The 27455-nt window shown below is 41.4% G+C and overlaps 1 protein-coding gene across 2 annotated transcripts; it reads right to left on the reverse strand.

Moving 5' to 3' along the window:
* Positions 1-191: 191 nt before the first annotated feature.
* nsd1a (nuclear receptor binding SET domain protein 1a) lies at positions 192-27429 on the reverse strand. 2 transcript variants are annotated; one of them, XM_026947324.3, is made up of 24 exons: positions 25364-27429; positions 23923-24740; positions 20876-21017; positions 20403-20575; positions 18407-20240; positions 14946-15058; positions 13727-13919; positions 13558-13649; positions 13414-13467; positions 12756-12804; positions 12485-12642; positions 11847-11978; positions 11554-11677; positions 10610-10810; positions 10033-10212; positions 9495-9651; positions 9185-9390; positions 8830-8942; positions 8204-8473; positions 7092-7208; positions 6472-6613; positions 5703-5809; positions 4562-4763; positions 192-3980 (listed from the first exon to the last, which is right to left on the reverse strand). In XM_026947324.3, exons 2-24 carry the CDS (start codon positions 24721-24723, stop codon positions 3340-3342), a joined length of 6201 nt encoding a protein of 2066 aa, XP_026803125.3. In that variant the 5' UTR covers positions 24724-24740; positions 25364-27429; the 3' UTR covers positions 192-3339. The 2 variants fall into 2 exon arrangements, with proteins under 2 accessions (XP_026803125.3, XP_026803124.3); XM_026947323.3 differs by having other exon boundaries at positions 13727-13955.
* Positions 27430-27455: the final 26 nt, after the last annotated feature.

Below are 27455 nucleotides of genomic sequence, written 5' to 3' on the forward strand. Positions count from 1 at the left end.
CGGACCCGGTGTTCCCGGGATCGGCTCCGGATCCACCACGACCCCAGCCAGGATAAAGCAGTTGAATTTCTCCAACAATAAGCTTTTCATTTAGTTTTCTCAGGTACAGTATGTCATATGGATTTTAAAAAGAAAAACAATGGTGCTGTATTCTTTAAAAAAAAAATGATTTCGACTGACAGAAACAACAGTGTCTCTACTGTAAAACTTTACTTATAATATTTTCATATACACAAAGGAGTACAGTACAGTTGAAGAGGATTCTAACATGGCAGCAACGACTTTGCCCCACTTTTCCCCAGACCAAACCGGTGTGTGTTTCGTCTTCTCTGCAGCACCAAAGCACACTCGGATTCGGCAACTAACACGCCATACAAAAACACACATACGCACACACACTCACGCACACGCGCACACACAGAAATGTATGACAAAAGTGTAAAACAGTGAGAACTGATTCTACAAAGTCCATAAATATGAAGAGACTAAAGGAAAGCAAACATGCTTTTTTTGACAAGAAAGATGGCTGCTGCAAAGCTTACAACAAAAAGAACGAAAACAAGTGGGGCAGAATCTTTAACATTCAGTGGATATCAAAAGAGAATGATTGTAAGGCCAAAACATTGTTCAAACAATAATAAAACATGAGGGTCCTTCATTTGGAACAGCAGTCTCTCGCTTGCGCTGGGTAAATCACTAGTCGGGAAGTTTTCTCATTCCAGTCTGTTGGATCGGATAAAAAATAAATCACATGTCCAATATACAAACCACATATAATGACTGTTTAATTATCTAACGTTTGGGGAACAAGATTCAGAATGTCCACGAGGACTTGATGTAGCCCCTTGAGGTACGCCTTCTAAGCTAACGATACAAAAGGCACAAACCTGTTACCGTCTAGTGGATGTATTACTATGCTGGATTCAAGATTTATCAAAATATCTGACGAGGCTATCGCTAATGTAGAAATCCGTCGATCAAATGCTAACTGCTAACTTTCCCGCTAGCTTTTGTTGTGTTAGCTGTGTCAGCATTTCAGATTTCAGAAGTATTTCCGTTTTTTTTTTTTAAACTCATGCTTCCTGCTCTGTATTAAAGGCCTACTGAAAGCATAAATTACTGTCTAATCCTTTCCTATCTCACGATAAGACATTTGAACATCAGAACTACGTCAGTCTTGTTACAGAAACCACTGAGATATTGAGCGTAATGGAATAATATTTTGTTAAACACTGGAAAATGAGGAAACAATTGAAACCAGTGTGAAAACATTTGATAAAACGTGAGCTTGGGTTTTTTTTTTTTTTTGGCGCGTTTTTTTAGGTCCAAATTTCTGCATTGCAGTCTTTCAACAACAAAAAAAGTTCATTGTACAGGCAAAGACAAATCTACAATAATCAGAAAAAGAGCATACCCTGCAGAGGAGGAAGCACAAGGGTACTTTAAAGAAAAATTCCACCTAAGTTTGCTTTACAGTGTTTCTTAAAACAAACAAACAAAAAAAAACCTTTTCAATCGTAACCCACACGTTAACTAGTTTTTTTCACGTATGGCTGTACAGTCCATGACTGGAGTTCGGCACGGATCATTTTTGCAAAAACCCTCAAAACCCTCTGAAGAATCGTTTTTGAGGATATTTCTTGAAATGTTTTCACTGAGGCTCTCTGCATTCACTGAATTCAGTGTCATGAGTATACTATTAGTTTTGAGTAATTAAATAGACAAACCAAACAATATAAAAATAAGAACTGAAGATTAGAATTGTAGAATTGAAGAGTAGTATTTCGTTTAAAAGTCCATGCACTGAACCGCTTTCACGAATCCTGACTGAGTCGAGGTGTGTAAAGTTTATTTCGACAGCAGTTAGTTACCTTAGATAAAGGCGTACGTACAAATGAACATGTCTCTCCTACAACGTGCAGCACAGAAATCATACCCGATGCCTGGAATGTCATAATAAAGCTCAAAGTAAAACTGTAGTTCTGGTCATTTCGGTTTGTTTTGCTGTCGTCTCCACCACAGAAGGCAGTTCTTTTCCAACTCTCTACTCTACCTCTTAAAGTCGAAATTCACGAGTGGGGATTAAGTCACTGAAAATCCTGTTTGGTGTGATGCAGTTAAACTGTTAATGTACTCTTGATCACGTTTTTTTTTTTATCCACTGTTAGGGCTTGTGATTGCCAAATGCTTCTTCTAATGAAATTTATTGTCACCAAATTCTGAATGGGACACACAGAACCAGCCTACTAATTATACGAAAGCATGGTCAATATCCAAAAGTGCATCACTGAGATCAAGGATCATCAGTCTTATCTGAATTTCACCCAGGTGGCTGCAGGTTTTCATTCTAACTCAGCAGGACAAACACCTGATTCCATCTCAAACATAATTTGAAGTGGAGAATTATAATTTAGTACAGCTACTAACTGGCTGAGTGGTGCGGTGGTCCAGTTACAGCGGTGGTCCAGTTACAGCGTACACACAAGTGGGATTTGACTACCAGAGTCTCGATTCTGAACGAGTTATTTAAATCTGTCAAGCTATAACTTCCAAGATTTGTTCATCACTAATATGACCTTCCTGGCTCTAAAGGTTTCCTGGTACCACCTGGTATCCTTAAATAACCACAACTGGGCCAAGGCTCACTTTTTACAGAATCTGTTTTTTTATGGAAGAACTGAGAAACTAATTAACTAATTTGACCCAAACACCAATCTATGTAATCAGAACCAGTGTTATCCATTTAAAAGTCCAGTTTTTTTTAGATTCATGTGTTCTTAAAGACTTGGAGTCATCTTGACAAGTGTTGCTGCCCCACTTCGAGCTTACCAGATGTCTTCCATTGTTCCATCCCCGTCCATGGTTTGCCAAAGATAAAAATGTAAACAGTAGGTGGAGATGACAAAACAAAAAGAAACACAAAGAAGCACCAGACAGTAACTTTATACCCAATACAGGACTTCTGACTGAACAGCCAAAGGTCCACAGCACCACTTTATTTTTCCAGTCCCCTTTGTCAAAGTGGACTTGGTTAGAGAAGGCAAGCTGACCTCTTTTTTAATCTCAGCATGTTGCCCAAGTCCGTTAGAGTCAAAAAGAGCTGCTTTGCATCCAGCTGAGCGCGCACTAGCTGATCTCTGAGCCCCTCCAGATAAGAGCGCTGATCTGAGATCAGATTCCCTGCTTCATTCCTACAGGCTACAAAGCGTAACGAACGGAGAGATGGAACTTTGCCTATCTCGCTGCCCAATGACTGAGACCGTCTAGCGAGCGAGTGCGTGATGGATGAATGGATGGATGAACGGATGGATGGATTTGTGGATAGTAAACACAAATTGCTCACTTCCCCCTATATGACTCGTCCACTAAACCTTCAGCGTCAAAGTCTTCATCCACGCAACTGTCGTCATCCCACTCGTCCTCATCCCACTCCTTTTCAAATTCCTCCTCTTCGTCCTCATCTTCGAATTCATCGTAGTCCACCTCCCCGTCCTCATCTTCGTCTTCTATGATCTCGAGTCCCATATCCTCACCCCCAATCAGCCCTTCCACCACCTCTCCATCCTCTACCTCGGCCACGACGTCATCTTTCACCTCTTTAGACAGAGAAGAGGCAGGAAGCAGGTCTTCGTCCAACACTACGTCATCCTCAAAGGGTACTCGCTGGCTGCTGTAGGGCGCTCTCCTGGGGGCGGGAGGGATGTAGAGCTCACTGGTGGGCGGAGTTAACCTGCACTTGGCTACGCTGGGTAGCGCGGATAAGACAGGCATTCCCGGGGTGTACTCGCGAATCTCTCCAGGTTCCAGGGGGTCGGGGCCACACGGGTCGTGCTCGCTGCACGAGAGCTTGCCGTCCAACTTGGAGATGAAGAGCATGCCGTCACGATGCTGCTTGCAGTACGAGCTGGGGCACATCTCGCAGAACGATGCCGCCTCCTTGCCACACTCGTTACACTGGTGCCACGGGCACTCCCAGCGACCTAACAGCAAACACAAACACACACTTAGCGTCATCATAGGGGCATTTAGGGCTAGTTTATATGTGCAGCTGTTATGACTGTCTGTTGTAATGCTCCTTGTGAAGTGCCACCTAAACAGACAAGACCAAACTGACTCTCTGTTTTGAGCCAACACGTGTTGCTTTGTAGCTTGTTGGAAGTACTAGTTATTTTAAAATCTGTTGTATTCTGCGTACCTGATTAGTTATCCACCAAAATCTTAGTTTTTCCTTTTGTTGGTTATTTTGGAGTATGCTTGTTCCTGAAGTCCAAATCCACAGTTTCAATTTAATGTGATGATACAACTATCTAAATAAAATCTCACTGATTTGCTAAAAAGTGTTCAGTGTTTTTGGTCAAGAGGGGAGTCCACGATCTCGTTCATGGTGGGGTCCGACTCATTACAACAGCTTTCACATTTTCACGCAAAATCAGCCATTTTATTACCTGTTCACTGAGTTTGCCTTTCATCACTACAAACACTGTACTGTAAAAAAAAAAAAAAAAAAAAAAAAAAAAAGGTACCAGATACTTTCTAAAGATTTGTGTGCCTCTGTTCTCACCTGCGGGTCTCTTGGACAGGTTGAGACAGTCGGCGTGGTAAACTTTGGGGCAGCCGGGTTTCTTACAGGAGATAATTTGCCCGCCGTCTCCGCAGTAGAAACATTCATCCTCACGCTCCTTCACCACCTGCAGCTGGCTCTTCCTCTTTGCAGACATTTTCTTCTTCCCTTTACGGGCCTTGTCCTCCGACGGGGGCTGATTCTGAAACAGCAGCACATGTACATGTGTAACAGTACTTCAGAGTGTTCGGCCGTTTTCAGCATGAAGCGTTTAGTGCATGTGGTGCGATTTCCACCTCGGTGTGTGTTTTTTTTTTTAATCAGGTGAGAACACAGCAATCACATTCGGTGTGGACCAAAACAACCGGTCTCAGAATGTCTGAGCAAGGTGGTCTCAGTCTGCTACTAAGTGATGTCTGGTGCGATTCAACTGCAACAAGAAAGCCAGGAAGTGAACCAAACGGGCCGTGTGTTTCGGTATTTGCAGCTTTTTTTGTTTTTCTAAATGCGAGCTGTTAAACTGAGCTGTAGCGCTACAGAAATGTGGAGATTTGGACTGACAAATGATGAGAGAAAATCAACACTGGATGCGATACACAAAACCTTTCAAACTACATATTTCTATAATTATCTAATCATCAGCGCTGACTCTGTGTTCTCCATGATTTTGGGGATTTCTACATGCATTTGGCGAAAGGTTTTTACATTTTCCGTTGTCATATTCCTGACAGTGAATGAAAGCTTTTTTACAAGCATATTTTTAGCTTCGCACACCAACGATTTTTGGTCCATTCAATTATGTGCAGTGTGAAATCAAACCAAACCATGCAGCAAACAAACCAAAAGTATTAATTTCGCTCTGATATGGAGTCGACAAACGGACTAACTAAGGGTGTGTTATGGGGCTTTCACCCCTGTTAGTCCGTTTGTCAACTCCAAATCAGAGCAGAATTACAGCCAGTAATTACATAATCTGCAATAACTGCAGGGAGGAAACAGGGAACAGTAAACCATCTTCCAATCGATCTCCTAGCTCCATAAAATAACATCTAATGTTCATTGATTGGCGTGTGTATGTGTGTGTGTTGCTGCTTATCTGTGGTCAGTAACTGATCATTAATAACCACGTTGCATGCTGTACCTTCGGTCGAACACCCAGGAAGCCGCTGCAGTTTGGCGCTCCGCATTTACACACCGTCTTGCCGTTACCCAGACACTCCAGGTTATAGTTGAAGGTGAGCTCCACACCTGCAAAACAGTGGGTGAGACCATTAAACTAGACAGGGATGAACATGAATGAACTCAAAACATTCTCCAGGGCTTCTTTCTTTCTTTCTTCTAGTGCTTCTTTCCAGGATTTTCGAAAACTTTTCGAGTCAATACGAGTGCACTGGCCAAAAGATTACTAATGTGACATGTGGGAAAAGGACGGGGCTTGAAGGGGCTCAGGGTAAATATCGCAGAGTTCAAAACACCTACGCAGTTGTAATTTGAGGGGAAAAGATCAAGTCAAGCGGGTTTTTATTGTCATTCCTCTATACAGGCTTGTACACACTGGAACGAAATGTTGTTTCTCCAGGATCATGGTGCAACACAAAACAGTACTCAAGACTACATAAAGTGCAAATAAACAACAGTGTGAGACGAGTGCAGGACAATAAATACGCAGAACAGAACAATAAATACACAGGACAATAAATACACATAGAATGTGTGCTGTAAACTGTAAACTATGAAACTGTACAAAGATGACTGCTCTTTTGACGTACTTGGAGTGATAACTGAAAATCCCAGCGTACTCCGATGTTAAAATATGGAGCAAAATGTGTGGAAGTCAGCAGGTCTGCACAGATCAACCCACGCATGTAGTGAATTACACTGCGGATGAAATAACTAAAAGCTTTTCTCACCTGCAGGAATGTCCACGAGGGCGAAGAGCCCGACTCGCGTGTCCCCATTCACTGTCCATTTCTGAGTCTCACAGTTGGGCTGGCAGCAGTGGTTCATGAAGCGTGCCTGGTTTCCCTTCGGTCCTGCGTCAATGATGCGGTCCTAAACACAGGTAAAAGCATGGCTCACGTTAGGGAAGGGGGACAATCTGATAGCCATATAATGCTTAAAAAACAGATCATTTGTTAAATCGTGTTAAAGATGGCAGAAAAAGATGGAGGAGTCATTTTATAAATTCACGTATGTGAATGTATAAATTCACTGTAATGGAGTACAATAAATGCATAAATGAATTATGATGAATTAAGAGTTGACACTATTTAAATATGTATGAGTAAACTTATTAGTTTTAAATAAGGAAAGGAAAATGAGTAACTGGCTTCATGTATTGTATGTTTCAGGGCTAGATCTGAATCATCGAGAAAGACAGAGAAATGAAACATAAGTGAATCGCCTCACAGTCAGCGCACAAACAGGAATTACGTCACTGTCTAACTGCTCACGTGCTACACTGACTGAGGAAGTGTGAGGTACAGAAGGTCGAGTGAGACATCATGTTTCGTGTGTTCTGAAGACTTGCCTTATCCAGCGTGAGCATGTAGAAGTTGCTGATGTTGTTCTCCTGCGCATGTTTGATCCTGGCGCGACACTCCTCCTCATCGATCACCTCGCCCACGTACTCGCTCACAAACGCACCCTGAAAGGAGCAGCAAACAGCCTCTTCAGATTCACCATGTCTGCGTGTTGGCCTAAAGCTGACCACTTCAAACAATAAATACGTCAAGCATTCCTCTTTTGCGTCGCAGTTCCCATGGTGACGAAAGCCATGAGTATGAGTCTCCACCCCTGTCCTGTCATTGGTTTCTTCCTCTACTGTGTGCACCTGTTCTGTGTTAGCTCACTCATTAGTTTGTATACCTGGCTGTTTCTTTGTCTCATCGAATGATATCATGTGTTTTTAAGCCTTGTTCTCTGCTTCCATGTTTCCTGGTTTTGAACCCGCTTATGTTTTTATTTTTGTATTATGTATTATACTGTTTTATTGTTTCCTAGCTGTATTCTGACCCCTGATATGGACTTTGATGATGAGTCTTGGATTGCCATTAATTAAACAAACAAAGCATTTATGCACATGTATCCTGCCTTCAATAGTATGTAAACCACATGTTACAAAATAAGACTAACACTACTAAAAAACTGAAGGAAGGCCAGCACCGAGCCCTGAGGAATCCCTGTGTTCGCCTTTATTTTGATTACTTTACATGTCGCTATTTTTTTTGTCTTATACATCAGTTAATTTGTATGATTTATTTGATAATCTTATCTGATTATTATTTGAATGTGTTATGTTTAGGTTATTTGTATAATTCCTGTAATTCATGTTAAGGCACATTTCAATGAATGAAACATGGTCTATCATGTGCATTTATTGGCTAATGGCCAGTGAAGTGTCCTTATATCAAAACATTCGTGACAAGGAACAATTAGAGAAGTAAAAGACACTATGATGTGAAGCAGGATGGAATTACAATTACATTTTTGACTGGATCTATATCCTGATATAAGAAAACAACCTGTCAGACAATCAAAAAAACACATATTTTCATTGGACACAGAATAAAGTGTAATAACTGCAGAAATCATCTGGTTATCCAAGTTCATAAAGCAAAAAAGAGCAGAATGCCCTCTTACCTTCTTGATGTCATTGATGCTACGGAGCCCCCAGCCACGTGACAGTGTTCTGAAGATCTCCACTGGAGTGTACTCGCGTTTGGTAAAGCACTGGTTCTGGCACCTCTCTCCTGCCGCACACACCTGCGGGTGGCACTCGTACATCAGCATGCGGTTGATACACTCTGAGTCTATGCCGCATGGGTTCTCGTCTGTGGCCTTGCAGTTACAGCGCGGGATCTCCGACAGGTCCGCAGTCACGATCTGCACCTTCCCTACTGGTCGGTTCACCTGGAGGAAACCAAAGTGAACAAAGGGTACGTAAATAAAAACTCACGGCTAACTTGTGACCCAGTAATAAATATTCAAAGCTTAACCATATGGAATATTTTTCCAGAGATCTCCTGTACACTCTAAAACAACAGACCTTGGACATGAACTAGGACATAGGCGCTTCTTCTGTGCACTAAATCAACTTGTTAACCAACCAGATTAATAAAGTTTCTGCTTTATTTCACTTTTATAAAAATATTGCTGCTTCCTCTGCTGCGTAATGTTCACCCGCCCCTTACTGAAGCAGCCAATGAGAGGAGATGTCCTGATATTTTCTTGACAGAGGAAAAATCATCAGGAAGACAGGGACCCACCTTAATGTGTCTGTATGGTGGAGGCTTTTTGTCGTTCTTCCTATCTTCCTGAAGCTGCCTCATCTCCTTCTCCGCCTGGAGCTCTCGGAATCGCTCAGCTGCCTCGTTTAAAGCTGTACGAAGTAAATATGGATAGTATCATCCCTCGGTTCAGTTCACATGATCATTCTAATAAAACCATCCCTGGTGTCCTAATGCAGCTCATCTTCCCTGCTTAAACATAAGCAGTTCGAAAATATGCTACATAGCTAGATGATGAGACTCAGAAGCAAGACAAGTTCTAAAGTGTACAGAACTGGATGGAGGACCTTGCTCTAAAACTCTCAGAATTCTTTACTACAGCTTATTTGAGCACCTTTCTTGTAGACAGCATCTGTGCCTTTGCCCATTTTCTCCTTGTTGTGGGCGTCGCCCTCCATATAGGGAAAGCAGCGGGCCTGGTACGTCCACACGTAGTCCTTGGAGCCAAAAAAGTGTACGGGGAACTCGCCTACCTCGTGCCTCATGCGCGAGATCTTCTCGGGTACGTTCTTGGGTTGAGTCACCTCTGCTGGCCACCACCTGTTCAGAACACATTGGCAGAGACGTCAAACGTAGCGTTTGAATGTCAAAAAGGATATCATTTGCTTTGGAAATGATCGAAGCAACCGCTGTAGAACACTGACCTGTAGCGGCCCACTTTCACCCACAGGATATCCTTGTAGTGGGGTTTCTTGCCTGCGCGACAGTCGTTGCAGTACCAGCTCTCTTTGGGCATCTCGATGTTCAGACACTCGCGATGGAAGGCAGCAGGACAGGACTCGCAGCACAGCAAACTTCCTCCTAAACCAAAGATCAAATATTACAACTTTCCTACTTTTTCTCAAATGGGGTTCTGACTAAAGGCTCCTTTGGAGACTAAAATGTCTTCTGTTTACAGAGACGCTTCAGTATTTAGAGACACTGATATGCAGAGCTTTGCAGTGCTTTAAAGATGCAGTCTGTAATGTTTAAAAGTGTTTCTAGTTCTGCAATGATACACTAATAACAGTGGATTCATAATATAACTACGTATTGGTTCTTGCTAGTTTCTTCATTTCTTTTTTTTCTGTCCCGGAAATTTGCGCTGCCTCTAGATTCCAATGTGTTTACATCAAACCAACACACTCTTATAAACAGAGCTCATAAAATTCATTTTTAGTGTTGCAATGAGGGAGGTGAGACCTTCAGAGCAGACGAAGCACCAGCTGACGTTGATGTGCTCGTGGTTCTTGCAGCCTTTGCGGGGGGTGAAATGGTTGGGACACAGGAAGCTGTTGTTGGCCAGCGGAACACTGCCGGCGGCCATACAGTAGTCATTTGCGTGATACGCCACTGGACAGCGCACACAGCGGGTCAGGCGACCTGTAGCGCACACACACACACAGTCAGTTGCACAAAGATTGTCTTAGGTGTTTGGGTGAAAAAGCTATTTAAAGCAAGTGCTAGCTTTTCCTGTGCATTCATGTTCTCTGATATTAAACGAATGAACGCTTTCAGAAGGAAAGTAGGAAGTTCTGAGTTGGAAAATTGTCATGATTGGAGCATAAGTAACATCTAGTATAGCAATTTAAAAATAAATTGACCTTAAATGTGATTATAAATGTGAAGTTCAGTTTGGTTTTGTTATTTATTTGTTCAACAGAGGACCAAAGAATCGATCAATAAGTCTTTGTGATATCACATTATAAGATGATATACCGTACAAAATGATACCATGCTATACGTTTTCGATTAGACTATGCGTGACTTGGCTACTCACCCTTGGAGCTGGAGGGGTTTGTGGGGTTGGTGATGTAGCAGGACAGACAGACATGAAGAGAGCAGCGGAAGCCTCGGTTCTGTTGAGTCGTGGGGGCGAATTTTATTATACACTCCATGTGGTAGAACTTCCCACACACCGGGATCATACAGCGTCGGACATCCTCGTCTGGTTTCTTGCACACAAAACATGTGTGCACGCCTTGGAGAGAAAGGAAACAGACATAAAAAATATTCTTATGACCAGTGAATGTAGCACTAAACTGCTCAGTAAAGCTACCTAAGTGAGTTAGTAGTGCACTTTTACATGTTACTAGATAGCGAACACAAATTTTATGCTCTTATGGTTGAGACATGACCTTAACTGTTCTATGATATTATACGCTCTTCAGTGAACTTCTTGCTTGATTCAGAGCTGAATTTAAAAGACCATTGCTACTCAAATGTATGCAGAAGAAGCTTTTTCATGTCAGTGTATGATGTAAATGTCAGATTGTCAGGGTTAAAGGAAATTCTTCAACATGTAAAAATGTGCAAAATGGTATCCCACAAGGTTCTGTTCTGAGCCCCGTTTTTTTTCCCCTCTCATTATATTCAAACACTTGGACATGAAATGTGCAAACATACTGTTGGCTTTCGCTTCTAGATTCAACAGCATAGCTATGCAAAATGAAAGATTGTGTATTCCTGATAAAACAAAAATCCTGGTATCAGGTATGAATGCTGCGTTCAAGTAAAACTTGCAACTCGAGTAAAAACTTGTAACTAAAACTTGTAAGCTTGGAAACTTCCGACCGCCGAACTAGGAAAAACATTTGGCAACCACAGACAAGGGAAGCCAACAGAGGTCATACAAGAGAGGCTATGAAGGTTCATACAGAACTACAAACTAGGCTAAAATGAAACACTGTTCTACAGACTTTTCTATATCTTTTCTAAGCGCACCTTTAGTGCACTCCTGGCAGATAAAGCGTCCTCTGGGGGTCTCGCTGAGGCCGATACACTGTAGGTGAAAAGCTCCACAGCACTGTCCCTCACACAGCAGCAACTCGCCTGTCTTCTCACACACCTAGGGAACACACAACATACACACCAGTCATAAAAACCATGCCATATCGCACCTGAAACTGGCACTGAGCCATTACAGCTACAGATATACAGGTCTAGTGCTTTTCTATCACATCACATGCATTAAGCGTAGACATTATTCACTAAACATTGATCCATAAATCATTTACCTGACACACATTCTCCTTCAGTGAGGCGCCTCCTCCTTTCTCTGATACCTTTTTACTGTTAGACAGACTTGTTTCAGCAGTTAAAGAGTCTCTGGCCTGGACGGCGCTCTCATTCAGTGCTGGACCAAACACCTGAACAGTGAAGACAGAGGCACGCAAGGGATCAGAAATCACTTCCATCATCTTCATTTGTGGTATTTCACTCTGATAAATTAAGGCAGTGGTTCTCAAAGTGGGTCTGTGAAGCACAGTAAGTGTGTCTGTTTTTTTTGTTATTTATTTAGTTAGTTAGTTAGTTACAGGACTGGAAATCACAACCCAACATTATCAGATGTTAGATTTATTATCGACTTCTTAACGCTATTAGCCTGTTTGACTAATCACTTAAATTAAATCCAAACCTCAATTACTCAAAAGTAGCCTATAAATAATGTTAATTTGTGGTCTGTCTTTGCAAAAAAGCTACATGGCTCCAGTAAATATACAGAATATCAGTGTACACATTTAAATCATAAAACCTAATATTTAAAAATATTATCCCGATTTAAGAGTTTATTACATTTCCACCATATTCATGCTGGCTTTTGGGCAGGAATGTGTATTAGGGATAGGGACACAACCGCCTGACTGTTTCTCACCTCTGTGTTTAAAGGTCCTGGGTTGTCGCATGGATTCTGCTCGGCTGTTTTAGGCTCAGCTGGACTGCAGTTCTCTCCTGGGATGTGGCTCTGGAAGACGCTGGGCGTTGCGGGCTGCTTTAAGGGCGTCTGTGCATCACCCGGTCTGGGTGTTATACCTTCAAACAAGAGACAAATTAAATCTATCCAAATATGGCAGGAGATCAGAAACACCTAAAGCAACTATTTGTTAACACTACGGGAAAAAGAGAAACAAAACAAAAGTGCTCACCTGATTTAGAAGGAGGGCCGGACAGAGTGGTTCCAGGCACTTCATTTTTCTAAAAATTGAAAATACAAATGTCTTTAACAGCCAATTATTTTATAACACAAACTTTTCTTTTTAAAGTGAATGTTTAGGGGAAAAAAATCCTAAAAATGTTTGGCATGCAAAAAAGGCAGACAGTTTACTCATGTGGTTTACCAAGATGCCTAATTAAAACCTTTAAGCTTGCAGCTCTGGTAGAAAACTAAACAAGCAAACTTCAGACAGCAAACACATCTTGGCTGACTGACTGCGTTTGAATTTAGGGGAACATTTTCTCCCCAGTTTGGAGAGAACAACGATGGAGGTTGATGGCTATCACATGCTTCCGCTGAGACACATGAAGCCAAACAGTCGCATGTTTTCAAACTGCTGCTCGTGCTGTGTCACAGGGCAGTGTAACACTCTTGAAAGAAAGTGCTATCTGCCCTCTTCTGCATAACGAGCTCACAGATTGGCTAGCGCTGCACTGATTGCCAGACAGCATGAGCAGCAGCATTGTCAGGATTCAAACTTCGCAATCTCCCAATGACAGAATGAATATTTTTATGTTGGGCCACTCATGAGCCCCCATACATAGCATTTTTTGACTGTTCATTTAAGTCTAAACACAAGAAACTACTACCTGAACATCTTTGACCACTGCTTCCTCTGACCATTGACCCTGTTGCTTAGACTCCTAATTTGACAGAGAAAGGAAAACAGACGATAAATATCCAAATAACACATTGACTCTCCTTAAAATGTGTGCAGCAGGAAAGGTTTTCACCTTCTTCTTTGGGATCCTGAGAATCTCGTCCTCAAAAGCAGAGTCCAGGACTTTCTGCGTGGGCTTCCTTGGCCTTTTTCTTTCTGAAGATGCTGCAAGATTGAGTGTGAGTTAACACTCTTGAAGTGACACAAAGGGAGCGCACCTGCCTAAAAAGCGCAACTCTTACCTGTTTTCTTTTCAACCGATTCTGCCTCGACCACGGGAGCTTTATGGGGCGTTGATAAAGGTGGTGAAGGAAAAATGTTGTCTGCTTCATCTCGAGTAAGCTGCCGTTCGTGCTGTGATGGTTCCGTTATCCAAGTCTCCGACAGCTGACCTGCAGCTGAGCTCACACCGTCAGCCAGTGGAGGTTTCAGGGTCTGCTCACCAACATTAGTGTTATTAATCGAAGACGTCTGCAGGCAGACATGATAAGGTCAATTTTAGAAAATTACAGGGTGAAATATGTTTCTCTTTTGCATGTATCTCAATCACAAAATAAAGCTCTAGCATTTTAAATTATATATTGGTATAATTTGCATTTCTTTTGACTTGTAATGCAATGTGTTTAGACCTGCCTTTATTCACAGCCTATATCTGTTGGTTACACAGCATCCTTACTCAATGTAATGCAGATTATACAGTAAATAAAATAATTCCTAATGGTAAAACATATTTATGTTATCTTAAAGTTAAGGACTAAAAGTATATTACAGGCAAAAAAACTTGCTGTTTGCAAGAAATCAGTCGCAGCAACATCCAAAGGGTTTTCCCAGATCGCCTCAAATTTATGTATCACTTTTTTGGTACAATGGCAATTTTTACAGGAAAGAAGTATAGCAAAGTACAAAATTTTAACAAGTATAAAACAAGCAGTGGTACTACAATGTCAAAAACTACAACCAAAGAGAAAAATGAAAAAAAAATTTAAAAATCCTTTTACATCTCTAATAATCTCTCAGGAGAACACACATCTGGAGACGCCAGTGAGAACGTCTGGCTGAAGCATGGTTAGCAACAAAGTCGGTTTCGAGTTTCTAAGCCAATCCAATGCCTTGTGAAGGCGGAGCTCAAAATAGGTGCAGCCACCGACAACAAACACACTGTGGCATGGATTTCACCAAACAAGATGCTGGTTATGCATGAATCTGTGTGTCGTGTGAAAAACGACAAGCAGTAAAAATGTCTTTTGCAAGTCAAACGGTTCAGTCAAACACTATATTTGGATGTTGAAGTCCTCAGACAGCAGGAAATTTGAGCAGGTTTTAAAAGGAAAGTTTGAGAACATGGTGTTTTTGGGCTTATTCTCACTGCAATTTTGTTTTAAAACACTGTCTCCAGATATGGCAGAAATAAAGGCAATACACTGCTTACTGCTCCAGGAACAACACAGACATAAGACTTACTGTTTTGGAGGACTCAAGGGTTTTCTTAGTTTTCTTCTTTGAAGTGAAGATTTGTTCATACTCCTCGCTCCACTCGAGCAGCCTCTTGCTTGGCTTCCGAAGTCTTTTGCTCTCTGTGAGATTGGTAGCATGAAGAAAAAAAAAATAAAAATCAATGAATTAATGCCTCACTAATGAATCAGGCAACCAACACGAAACCCACCCTGTGTGATGAAAGCTTTTCAATCAAAGCATGAAGTCAAGATTCAACGTCCTGCTCCTTACTGACTAGGCAGTCGTTAAGTAAGGAATAAAACACTCGTTCCCTCACCAGCCTCTCTTTTTTCTCTTTCTTGAAATTAATAAGGCAAAAAAAGCGCGAAGACTTTCCCATGGTGGAAAACTTACTGACCATTACAAAGCTCTGACACTGGAGACTCCTTACAGAAATGTCTCCTTATAGAAGGAAGTCTTCTCCATCATTCATTATACATTTTACTTTGTTAAAGAACAACACTTATTTATGTGTTTATTATTATCGACCTAACTGTTTCCATAGTCAAGTGTTGCTCCAAAGGTGTCTAACAAGCTGATAGCTAACCTTTTCACACAACCATAACAGTGTGTGTAGATATCACATTATAGCTAACAGGGCAGTTTTACAGCCGGCTTTCAAGCTAGTATTAGTTATCTAGCTAGTTATGTTAGTCAGCTAACCCCTCAGTACAAGAGCTAACCTTATTTAAAAAGCTTAGCTAGGTTTTTATTTAAACTGAGATGAGACATAGTGTGCATAGTAAACTAAAGACTATATTTTTGGACAATGCAATCCTAATTTGCTGGTTAATGCTGGAGTTTTGCAATTTTGTTTGGGCACAAGCTAATTTTTAGTATTTCTGTTCTATTACTATGGTGCCTGAGTGGAGCAGCGGAAAAGGACGTGTAACAGTTTAAATTCGCCGACGCAGCGGGATATTTTCGAACCCATTTTGGTCCAAAAATGTGCGTTACTGCCTACAGAAACACCCCCTCAGTGCAGACGCAGGGATAAGAAGGTATTTTACTGATTTAAAGCCCTGTTCTATTTCTTAACACCCGGTTTGGTGGATGTATGCGATATTTATGTCACCCCTCTCCAGCATGAACATTCAGCCTCACCAGAATACTGACATTTAAATTATTTTACCTTTAACAAATAAGAACTCCATAGAAATAGAAATCCATTCAAAATATTATACTCTGTCTTCAATATATACACTAATAAAATAACCAGCTTATTTATTTAATAGTATCAGTATCAATGTTGTTAGGAAACCAAAACCATTCAAATTTGCATTTTACACAAGGATCAGTTCACCTCTCCCGATTTCTACTCTACTCACTTTAGACAACACATTTTTGTTTGTAATGCAATCTGATATAATTAGAGTGTTGTGACCCATAAGCACCCAGTTCCACTGACAGAAACTTGGCAGCAAATAAACAAACAATTAAATGTGACTCATATAATGTTTTAATTGTAGACACACACCACAAACGATAGCATTATTCTTGCATTTTATTGTGTTTATCTATCCTGTGGGTTTTGAACTCTTTCATTCTGTCAATATTCATCATTGATCTTCTGCTCGTTTCTCTATAATGCCTTTTTGATCTCTCTATTAACCAGATAACACTATATTTAACCCCTTGCATGTTTTAAATGATTGTGGATTTTGAATAAAACTACACGCACACGTATTCAGGTTTTTATGTATTTTACATATCCAATAAAATATCTGCAGAGACAGAAAGTATATTTGCTGAAAGTTCTGTAAGCCAAGCTGATTATTACAACCAAAAGTATTGCAAAAGCTATCTAATGAATAATAATCATAATGAAAACATCACTGCACTGCACACACTTAAGAAAATAAGAGGAGCTGATTTGATTGGTTAATACAGCTGCACGCCTAACCACGCCTAACGTATCCATTCAAACCTAACCCCTCTGTAGGACAAAGATACCAAAGAAATACACAACACCGTGATCTAATGCTTTGTTTCTCTAGGTGTGCATTGATCATGAAAACATCATGATAGTAAATAATATTGTTGCCAAGGTTCCAAATCATCCTGCCATTAAAAACCTGATCTCCATCACCAACAGATGGAATCCATTCATTCAGAGACTCCCGACAGCGCGGTCATTACACTGCCTAATACAGAAAAGATGTGTACCATCGACGTTTGTCATCTCCTCATCAGCATACAGTTTGGGAAATCTGACACTACTGATGTATTTACTATAAACAGATTATAAACTGTCAAGCAGCCTCACATGAAATAGTTAGCAGAAATCTACATCTATGAGCTTGTAACCCTGAGTAGCTGTGATGTTCCTGACCTGCCATTAACTGACTGCTGACATAAACTAAAAAATCATCATCACAGCTTAAACTAATTTCAGTTCCAATGCCCTCATATCTTTCTAAGAAAATCAGAAAATACAATGATGACCAAAAAAAGAACATTTCAAAAGATGAAGATACTGTATCACTCATGTCACACGTCTCAACCAATAAGAGGTGTAACACAACGACACTATCTGTATCTGTATCTGTTTAGTGCTATAAAATACCCAAATCGATATCGGATTTAAACCCACAGTGGACGTGGCCTAAACCTCAACTGTTTGTTTTTAAATTGAATAAACCCCCCCTACCACTACGCCCCTGAAAGCACTGTAAAAACCCCAGATAGAGAAATATCATCACTGTCAGCATGCTGTGTGAATTCTTGCTCTGACAGTTCCTCAACCTCAGCTACATCATTCCAGTTTATAATAGGCGGACGCGCAAGAATGTTTACGCAAGTATTATTTTTGTACGTACCTGCCTGCAATATTTTGACAAATTTAGTTGGTTTTATTTTCCAAAATACACACAAACTATTGGCCTAAATTAAACCGCCACAACCCAGACCAGGCAGCTACTAAGGAAAAATGAACGAATGTTGTAAATGTTTCAAACGCGGTCTTTCTTTGTCCCGTGAGCTTCACATCTGTGTGCTTGCTCACACCTGCATGAAAGAAAAAAACCTCCCACTTGCTTTTTTTGTTGCATCCTGCAGGCCTAAGGCATACCTCTAGTCTCAACCATGCCCTCAAAAAATAATGAATCATGCATCTCTGACTTGTATCTGTTACACATGATCTGCTCATTCTTAACAATGTATTCGTATCCCTACAGCCAACCATCAACAAGATCTCAACAAGATATCATATTTTAAATCAGAAATAGCCTAATACATAGAGTGCACCACCTCCACAGGATCCATAACCTTTACCCCAGTGCCTCGTCCCAGATCTGCCACTGAGAATCGCAGGACAGCAGTGACAACATCGCTCCTACCGCAAGATACCCACGCTCCTTTTTTTAGACCACCTAGGTTTTTGACTGTGTACTAGCATTTCATTTTTGAATCAAATCTTTCACACTTACCACAGCTATCCTTCCTCTCCGTAGCATTGACCTGAGGGCTTTGGCGGCTCTCCTCATATATTCCATTGAGTCTGGCAGGAGGCATGATCCTGTCCTGCTCAAGCACGCTGCTCTGATCACTCTTTGGTTTTGCCCTGTCCTCAATCTCAGCATCGAACGTCTGCCAGCGCTTTTTTGGTGCCACCGCCGACATCACGCCCTTCCCACTGCTATCAAGGCCAGAATCTGACTGGGACTTTGAGAGCTTCTCAGCTGGAGCCGCTCTCACATCAACCACATCTAGCGAGTTCTGTTTCTTAAGGTCTGAAACCAGAGGAAGCAAATTGTTGACGCCATCATGTTTCTGAGCCTCCTTTTTTCCTGTGGACTTAGGTTTAGATTTATTTGGCTTCAGGCTGTCTGTGGTTTTCCCCTGCGGCCCGTTCTGTACCCCAGGAGTCTGACGATCATTCTTGTGAACTGTGTTGGGAGTTGTGGGTTCAGGGTGGGGCTGTGTGGGAACCAGTGAGGGTTCTTGCTTGATAAGGGCAGATGGAGAGGTGGGAGGAAGCGTCAGTGGCCTTCCCTCCTTCTCCCGGGTGTCATGTAAGTCCTTCAACAACATAAGGTAGGTGGTAAATTTGTACTTGGTGTTGTGATCATCCGAACCACAGTCGTCTTTCACCAGAGAATGTAAAGAGAGGTCTTTAGGCTCCCGGAAAGCCTCAAAGGGTGAAGGTGATGGGGATGAAACAGAGGAGGAGGAGGAACATGAAATGCTTGATTCTTTCTTGGTTTTTAAACCAGTGACTGGCAATTCTGCAGGCCTGACAGTGGAATCTTTACTTTTTAGTTGAGACCCATTCTGGGAGGGCTCCTTGCTGGACCGGATTCTCCTTAACTTGAGCAAAGTCGGGTTTGGGGAGCCTCCGCAGCGCTGAGACATTGAGTGTGTCAGATCAGCTATGGGTTCTGTTTTCACTTGCCATTGGTGGTCTGTGCTCTCTGACAAATCCAGGATGGGAGAAAACGAATCATGTTCATCAGATAGAGTTGGAGAAGATGACCGGGATTCACGGCTAGAGTCAAGATCATCCTTCTCTTCAGATTCTTCGTAGTTTGCGAGGGCTCGGGACATGAGCTTGCAACTTGCCGGCAAGTAGAAAGAGTGCATCTCAAATGTGCCATCTGATAATCCTGGGGAGGTGCTACCCAAGCGCCTGCCATTCGCAGTGGCGTACCTTTTGTTTCTGATTGTAGACTTGTTGTTCAGCTTGTTTTTCATCAAAGACACTGTTTCTTTCTCCGTCTTGCGAACTCTTTTCACTTTTTTACTTGCAAGTTGTGCCTTTGGTTCAGCACAGAGTTCTTTATCCGACCCCCCTTTGAGTGGCTCTTCTGAGCGTTTGGGACACAGTATCCTGGGAACCGAATCAATGTCAGAGTAAGGGCAATCCCTGGAGTCAGACGCCGGATCATTTGCTGGAGCAGCATGAGGTTTACAAATGTCCAATGTGGGGCTTGACATCAGCTTGGAAAACAATTCTTCTTTGCTTTTAACAGGGCTTTTCAGCAATGAGCTGTTTTTCTTTTTAGCAGATGATTTCTTTTTGATTCCCTCCTTAGTTTTGGGCAAACCAACGATGGGAAGATTGTATCCGTTGGAGAAAACTGGACTCTGTGAGGACAGATGAAGGTTGGAGAAGGTCGGAGAGATGGACGTCCTCTCCTCCATAATGGGAGAGTGTATCTCTCTGACTGAGGGAAGTTGTAGTTTACTCCTGAGGTACTCTGGCAGAGCTGCCTCCGCCTCCAGCACACTGGCTTTCCACAGAGGCATCAAGCGCTTTGGAACCTGCAGCAAAGGCAAAAAAAAAACTTAGACCACAGGTAATAATAAAGCATTATATTACATTTGAATCACAAATGGAGGAAGTGATTGAAGTAATACTCTTTTTAACATTTAGCAAATTTTAATGAAATAGTAGAAGAACAGAAAGGGTATTGCAGACATTACCATGCATTTGTAACCCTTGTCTCTCTGTCTGCCTTGTCGCCTGAGCACAGGAAGTTTCTCAAACTGCTGGCCTCCTTCAAAAGCATATGTGGATTTCCCAGAAACCCATGCTTGGTCCACGATCTCCCCAAACGTCCTGACGAAATACATTCGACACGGCCTGCTGCTGGGCTCTAAAAGATCAAATCATCAAATCACCAGATCTCTTAGGGTTTTAATTCGGCTGTTATTTCACGTCAGGATAATTTAAAGCTCAACATTGTGGACCAATCATGTCAGTATATTCAGCTCAAAATTGCCATCATGGTGATATTGAGCCCTGTATCACTTTGAGATGTGAGAGAGTTTGCAACAGCAAATCTGCACATGCTCAGTTGTTAAATATTTACTCCATACCACCACACTTGGAGCTCAGACTGCTGCCATGCCCACAACTTTGAGGATGAATATGAATAATCAGTAGAAACACTAACCTTTCATCCTGGTGTGGCTCTCACTCAGGGGGTCTATGGAAATGCGACAGGGCCACCAAGGCCTGCGGTTAAACTTGGCCCACACCACATCACCCACGGTAAACTTCACTTCTGGAAGAGGCTTCTTCTTTGGGCTGTCGGACTGTGAAAGAAAAAATGGCATATTAAGACTTGTTCAAGCGTCTTTAACAGTAGTGCCAGGAGTTTGTAAGGTAGGTGATGACTCTTTGGCCAGCCAGAAGTGTCGAGGTAGTGGCACACTCAACTAAATACTGCATCATAATAACTATACTACAATGTAGACCCCTTTGTTATTGTCAGTCAAGGGACATTCCCTGTGAAACCATCATATGTTGTAGCGGTGTCACGATTTCACGGTTAGACACGGTGTACAATTGGACAGTTATCAATGACGTTTTCATAATACTGATTAAAATGCTAATCTATTACCATCTATTTTTTTTTACCCAATCAAGTTCCTTCTGTGTCCGGCTGCAACATCCCAAAAATTTCGCAACTCCGTCCATCTCGACTTGTTCTAAATTTTACTACAGCAATCTCCATTATTTTCAAGCAAGCGACACAAATGCAGTAAAAACCCTTCCTAACCTTGTGTTCCTAGCGTGTCCCTAACTTTATCATACACGACGGCTAATAAAACGCACAGAACACACATGGAACTGCTGACCAGTATTACATTTAAAAAATTATACTCTTGGCTATGCAGCGCTGCACACCACCATGCGAGTTCGATGTTTTTATCCTGGCTCAGTGTACCTTTTCGGTATCAAACTACCTTTTCTCACAGCCATTCTCTCAGTTTATTCAGCTTATAATGCCAAAATGATGACAAGAACACTAACAGTGATCATTTTCAAAAATATCTCTCTAAGAAAAAAGATCAATTAGTGGATTTGATCATTCTGCCTGTTGGTTATTGTTTTTGTTATAAACAACAATATACAAAGAGACTTTGTTGTATTTGTAGTAATTTATTTAATTGAATTTTCACCACTGGATTGTGTGCTGTATCAAATGCATTAATTTTTTTTAAAGAAGAGTTCACGTTAGCAAGCCCTCTTTTTTATTCTCAACTGTGCACACTCGAATGCGTAGTCTAACCCACCCAATTCTATTCCACTTTCAATGGAAAATTCAGAATCTCTTCCTTTCGTCTATCCGTACTGAACAACTCTACAGTACAGCTCTATGAAACATGTAGATGGTCACACAGCAAACTTCAACAAACCTCAACTTTGGCAAATTAGCTATAACCATGAGCAAGATTACCTCATTAGCGTTCTTACTCTTTTCAGGCCATTTTCCATGACTTATCTGTTGGTCACAAACGGTTGTCTTTGAATGACTCACATCTTGCACGATCATTGCCCTACATATCCATTTTTAACTTTACATTTCTCAGCAAATGACACAGCTAAACCCTGTAGAGCTGGCTAGCAGTAGGCGGCAAGAAGACAAGTTTTCAACACTTTTAAACAACCGATGAGTAACATGTCGAAGAATGCTTGCCAATATGTGTGCTGCAAATGTATTTTTAAGCTGTGCCTTACTCATCAATAACAAAAGACGTTATCAATAGTCTTAATATTGACTTATTGCTCTGATATGGTGCTCACTTGTCCACTTATGACACTAGAGCGTTCCAGACTACAAAAGGTAGGCCTATGAATGGACAACCAATGGGCCATCAGCAGCTAGAAATACAGCTGCATATTTCAATACGTGTCCCTTCAGCCGACAGTGTAAACATGCTAATATGTAAATATGCTACAGTATGCCATTTCAATAACTTAATAGCCCAAATTTTCCAGAACTGTGTATCTATTATCTTATTTCCTACAAATGTAAAATTAGTCTATGTATTTCCAATTTTTGTAGTGGGTGTGAGAAACCTGACAAACGCTCAATCAAATGAATCTAGGAGATTTTTTTTTTTGCACATGATGTCACTACACTGCCTGGCCTCCTGTGCTGCAATAACAACACTCGTTTCATCATGTGCTATTACTGATGTAGCTGCTGAGAACAGTCCACCACCCCACTACTATCTTTTCAGCAGCGGTCTCCTCCCAATGACGTAGAGTGTGGACAGTAACCAATAACTATCTTTACAAAGTGCACTTGATAAAATGGCCAATGAGTGTAGATACAGATTAGGTGTACCTAATACACTAGTAACTTAGTGTAACAGTAGATTATATTAAAATTTGGGTTATATGCATACATTTCCATTTGATAAAGCATACTAGACTTCTATAACCTAAAAAAAAATAAAATAACAGAAATAAACCTTATATCCACTACAGTTATGATGGGAATGAGAAGTTGTTCAGCAGTAATATATATATAGCGTTGGAGTTCCTGAAAGTGTATGATAGGATCATTACATCATCATTAACTTTTTCTAAATACTGTTTAAAATCAATTTCCTTGCTTTTCCTTGAAGTCACTCTCTCTTTTATCTTATAATGACAATATAAGTAATTGTATGGAAATGTTATTCTCATATATATCTTTCTGAAGCCGTATTCAGATTGGATTAAATTTACATGGGGAGTTGGGTTAATGTAACCATTACTGGAGTTTCTCTGGGATTTAAGTTCCATCCGAATCTGTCTTATCCATGACATGACAGAATCAAAGATTTCATTTAAATTTCACGACTTGTTTGCTTGTTTTTGAATTGAGTGATTAACAACATGATACCTTGAAACTGTGATATTTTTAGACTAACTTATCATACTGGGAAAATGTGTCAAACTGTAACACTATCTTTTTTTTTTTATTTTGTAACTGTTTGAAAGTTATGAGTTCCTGCGCTAATCTTTTTTGTAATACTGTGTAGATTAGGACACAATTATTGCATTTAGAAATAGATTACTCGCAATAAAGGGAGGGTTCGCACTCGCCTTCCTGTGCCCATAAATATCTCCTACTAATGTCCTAAATTTATTTATGATAAAGAAACACTCACTGAGGTGACCAATGTGTATAATAGCAATAAACGAGACACATGTAATGCTTACAGGATCTGAGTAGGTGCTGCTAGGTGAGCTTGGCCTTTGAGAAAGGCCTACGCTGAACATCGATGCGCAGTTTTCAGTGCTCGGAAGGTCACAATCACTATCCGAGTAGCCATCCGAACTGTCAAAATCCCTTAGCATGACTTCAACAGGCAGCGGAGGTGGACTTGGAGAAGGGTCTGGTGCTGGCTGTGGAGTACTTTTAGAAACTGGATCAAAACGTTCATGTCTGTTCAAGCTTAGGTTTAGCCCTGAACCAGAGAAGCTCTTTGCACTCGCAGAGTCCCTTTTCTGGCATTTTTTGGCTGAAGGTTTGAACGGCGCCACACGCTCCTCTTCCTCATGGTCATCCTTACTGTCCCCACTGTCAAAGAGGCTTGATTCAAAATGTAGGAATCCATTGGGGATTGGGGAGATGTGCTCCAGGCTGTCCGAGCTCACAGGGGAAAAGCCATTCTTGTCCAGATTCTGGACATTTCTGAACACGCCATCATCAGCACCGCGACTGAAGGACTGGGACGAGTGGACAAGGCCGAGGCCAAACTCTGAGCTGTGCACGTGTGGCTTAGCTCGCCTGTGGAAGTCCCTGTCCTGCAAGCTCATTTCGGGCCTGCTCACCATAGCCGTCAGATCCTGCAGCCTCCTGAGTGGACTGTAGCTGGAGGATGATTCCCTTTGGCTGTATCCAAACAAGGATGAGTGCTTTGCGCCATGCTGGAGCCCACAGGAAGTGACCTGCGGACAGTGCGGGCCCGGGCGACAATCCGAGCCGTCCTTGGTGCCCGCTTTATACGACTGATTCATGTTGGCATGGCTTCGTCCTGCCAAAATAAAAAAAAAAAAACACACATTTTTAACATCATAATATATATTTTTTTAAAAAACATTCAAAGTGAACAGAAAGTCAAAGGTGGTTACTGACCAATCAGCTACATATTTCATTCAATCAATTAAATCTGTAGGTCTAGTGTTGACATGATGTGAGTGATCAGAACCACAAGTGTCCAATGGTAGTGATTTAACTTATAATGGAACCAGAATGATCTGTTATATCACTGTTCCGATGGGTTTGATGTTAAGCTTTAATTAGGCATGCTCGAGGCGCCCTCGTTTAGGCCGTCATGTCCATCAGAGCAGACAAAAGACACCTTGAGAAACTAGATTCAGTCAGAAAAGCCGACAAGCCAGCCCGGTACGGACATTTCCCAGCACTCGGACTCGTCTTAAACGTGATATTTTGTGCGAATAAACTTCATTAATGCAGATATTATAAGGTAGTGCGCTGCCATCCTGGGTAAGTAAAGTGTACAGGAAGCTAAAGCTGCACTAGTTTCCCCCATGCAGAGACCTGAAAAGCCTTACAGCCACTGGAACCTCGGCTCGGTTTACTAACAAAAAAACCATGTATCACAACGCTGGTAGGAAAAAGTGGCCGAATTCTTACCATTTACGGCTCGGTCAAGACAAAACCATCCGGTATCCGGTCACTGGGGAAGGCGAGGAGTCACTTTTTGGCGATTTGTGAAAGCCGGATCTGCAGAAAGCGGCACTACTAACAGCGTTAGGCCAGGACTCGGCTTTCATTTCTACTCTAGTATCGCGCTTTACTCTTAAAAAAAAACCCAGAAATGTAACGAGATTAGTTCATTGACGGTAGAAAATAAGAAGTCAGTGCCTCGCTTGCTTTAACCGAGTCATCTAGACGGTGCAAAACGTGAGCGGGTCGGAAGCACGTTTTGCATGGAAATGCATGGCTTGTTTTGATCGTGGCCCTGGTCATGTTAAAGCAAAAGCCTTGACTGCCTAGCGTGTGTGTGTGTGTGTGTGTGTGTGTGTGCTGTGGTGAGAGAGGGAGAGAGAGACAGAGAGAGAGACAGAGAGAGAGAGAGAGAGAGAGAGACCGACCGGCAGTGCCACCCAACCCCCAGTCTACAAAACGCTCCATAATACACATAGTATCCCGGGGAAATATACTCTCAGTAACAATTTAACTCTTCCTTCCTTCTTAGTATCCATGTGTCAGACTGTAATGTAGTCATTGAGCAGGAAAGTGTCGGTTTTAAGGTTCTTCTTCAAGGTTTTGAAAGCCCTCAGCGCCGTATTTCCTCGTCCTAACAAAAGACACTGCAGTTTAAACTTCCTCCATTTCAGACAGGCTAGACTCGCCAAACCCTTCGGCCACAAGCACCCGCCATACGAGCTAGTTACACCGTGATAACGTCGTAATACCGACTGATCAGAAACGACACCATGTCACGGGTGCAGTGTTTCAATTATATATCTTGTCGTTTGGCAGCTTTAAACGCCATTTTGGGCTTGAGTGAAAACAGGCCACTGTAATTTTAACATGTCCTGCTGTAGGCTAGCACCACGGCCCAGGATTCAAACAAACAAGGAATGAATTTATGTCATATCTGGAAAACATTGACTGGTTTAGGAAAATGATTTATTAATCATAACAATTATTATGATTAATAATAATAATTTATAGGCCTTTGATTAGTATCATGGTATTAGCCTAAATCTATAGTTAAAAAGCGACCGTTAAAAACGACCGTGTTTTTTTTTTTTTTTTAAATCTGGCACGAGGAGCTTAGGAGCATTTTGAATTTAAATTCTATTCACGCGCATTTTAAGTCCTAACGCGTTTAAAAGGTCCATCCGGGTATTTGCCTTCCATTTTTGGTATTTTATACTTTCACAAATATTAAAGAACACGTTAAAATACAATAAAATAAAACTTTCTTAGGTTTTTGTGTCCCCGAGTCGCCATGTAGGCACATTTCCCTCTTCCATAAAACGAAACCGAGGAACAAGAACATAAAAAGACAATTCATTAGCAAGTGTATTCATGTTAATGAAGCTAGCAGATATGGACATTGAAGAGAAGGAAGAGAAACTGATCCCTTTTCCTTGATTGCAGGCAAAGATATTTACCTTAATAGGCAAAAATGTCTTTAGGTCTTGCTTTGCTGCATGCAGGGCAGGTCAAGACAGAATTAATGTGTCCTGATGAATCTTCTAGAAATAAATCAGTTGCATTGCTCTAGCACCTTAATAACACTTATGCATCAGTTTATAAACACTTTGCACTTTTACAAACTAATGAAGCACCATAGTATGTATCATGTATATCATAAGCATAGCTCCCATCATTCGTTCGTTTATATTCGGTTATCAAGGTCAGGGTTGAGGTGGATCCGGAGTCCATCCCGGGAATACTGGGTGCGAGATGGGAACACACCATGGATAGGACACCAGTCCATCACACAGGACTGGTTACCATAATACACTATAGTAAAACCATGGGTAAATATGTAATCAAGATGAATTAATTAATTTATCTAATAAGCACTTTATTGTTGTTGGGGTCGAGGTGGATCCGGAGTCCATCCCAGGAATACTGGGTGGGAGATCGGAATACACCATGGATGGGACACCAGTCCATCCCACAGGGCTAGTTACCATAATGCACTATAGTAAAACCATGGTAACATCATGGGTAAATATGTAATAAACATTCATTCATTCATTTT

Source organism: Pangasianodon hypophthalmus, chromosome 9, assembly GCF_027358585.1.
Source record: "Pangasianodon hypophthalmus isolate fPanHyp1 chromosome 9, fPanHyp1.pri, whole genome shotgun sequence".
NCBI classification, from domain to species: domain Eukaryota; kingdom Metazoa; phylum Chordata; class Actinopteri; order Siluriformes; family Pangasiidae; genus Pangasianodon; species Pangasianodon hypophthalmus.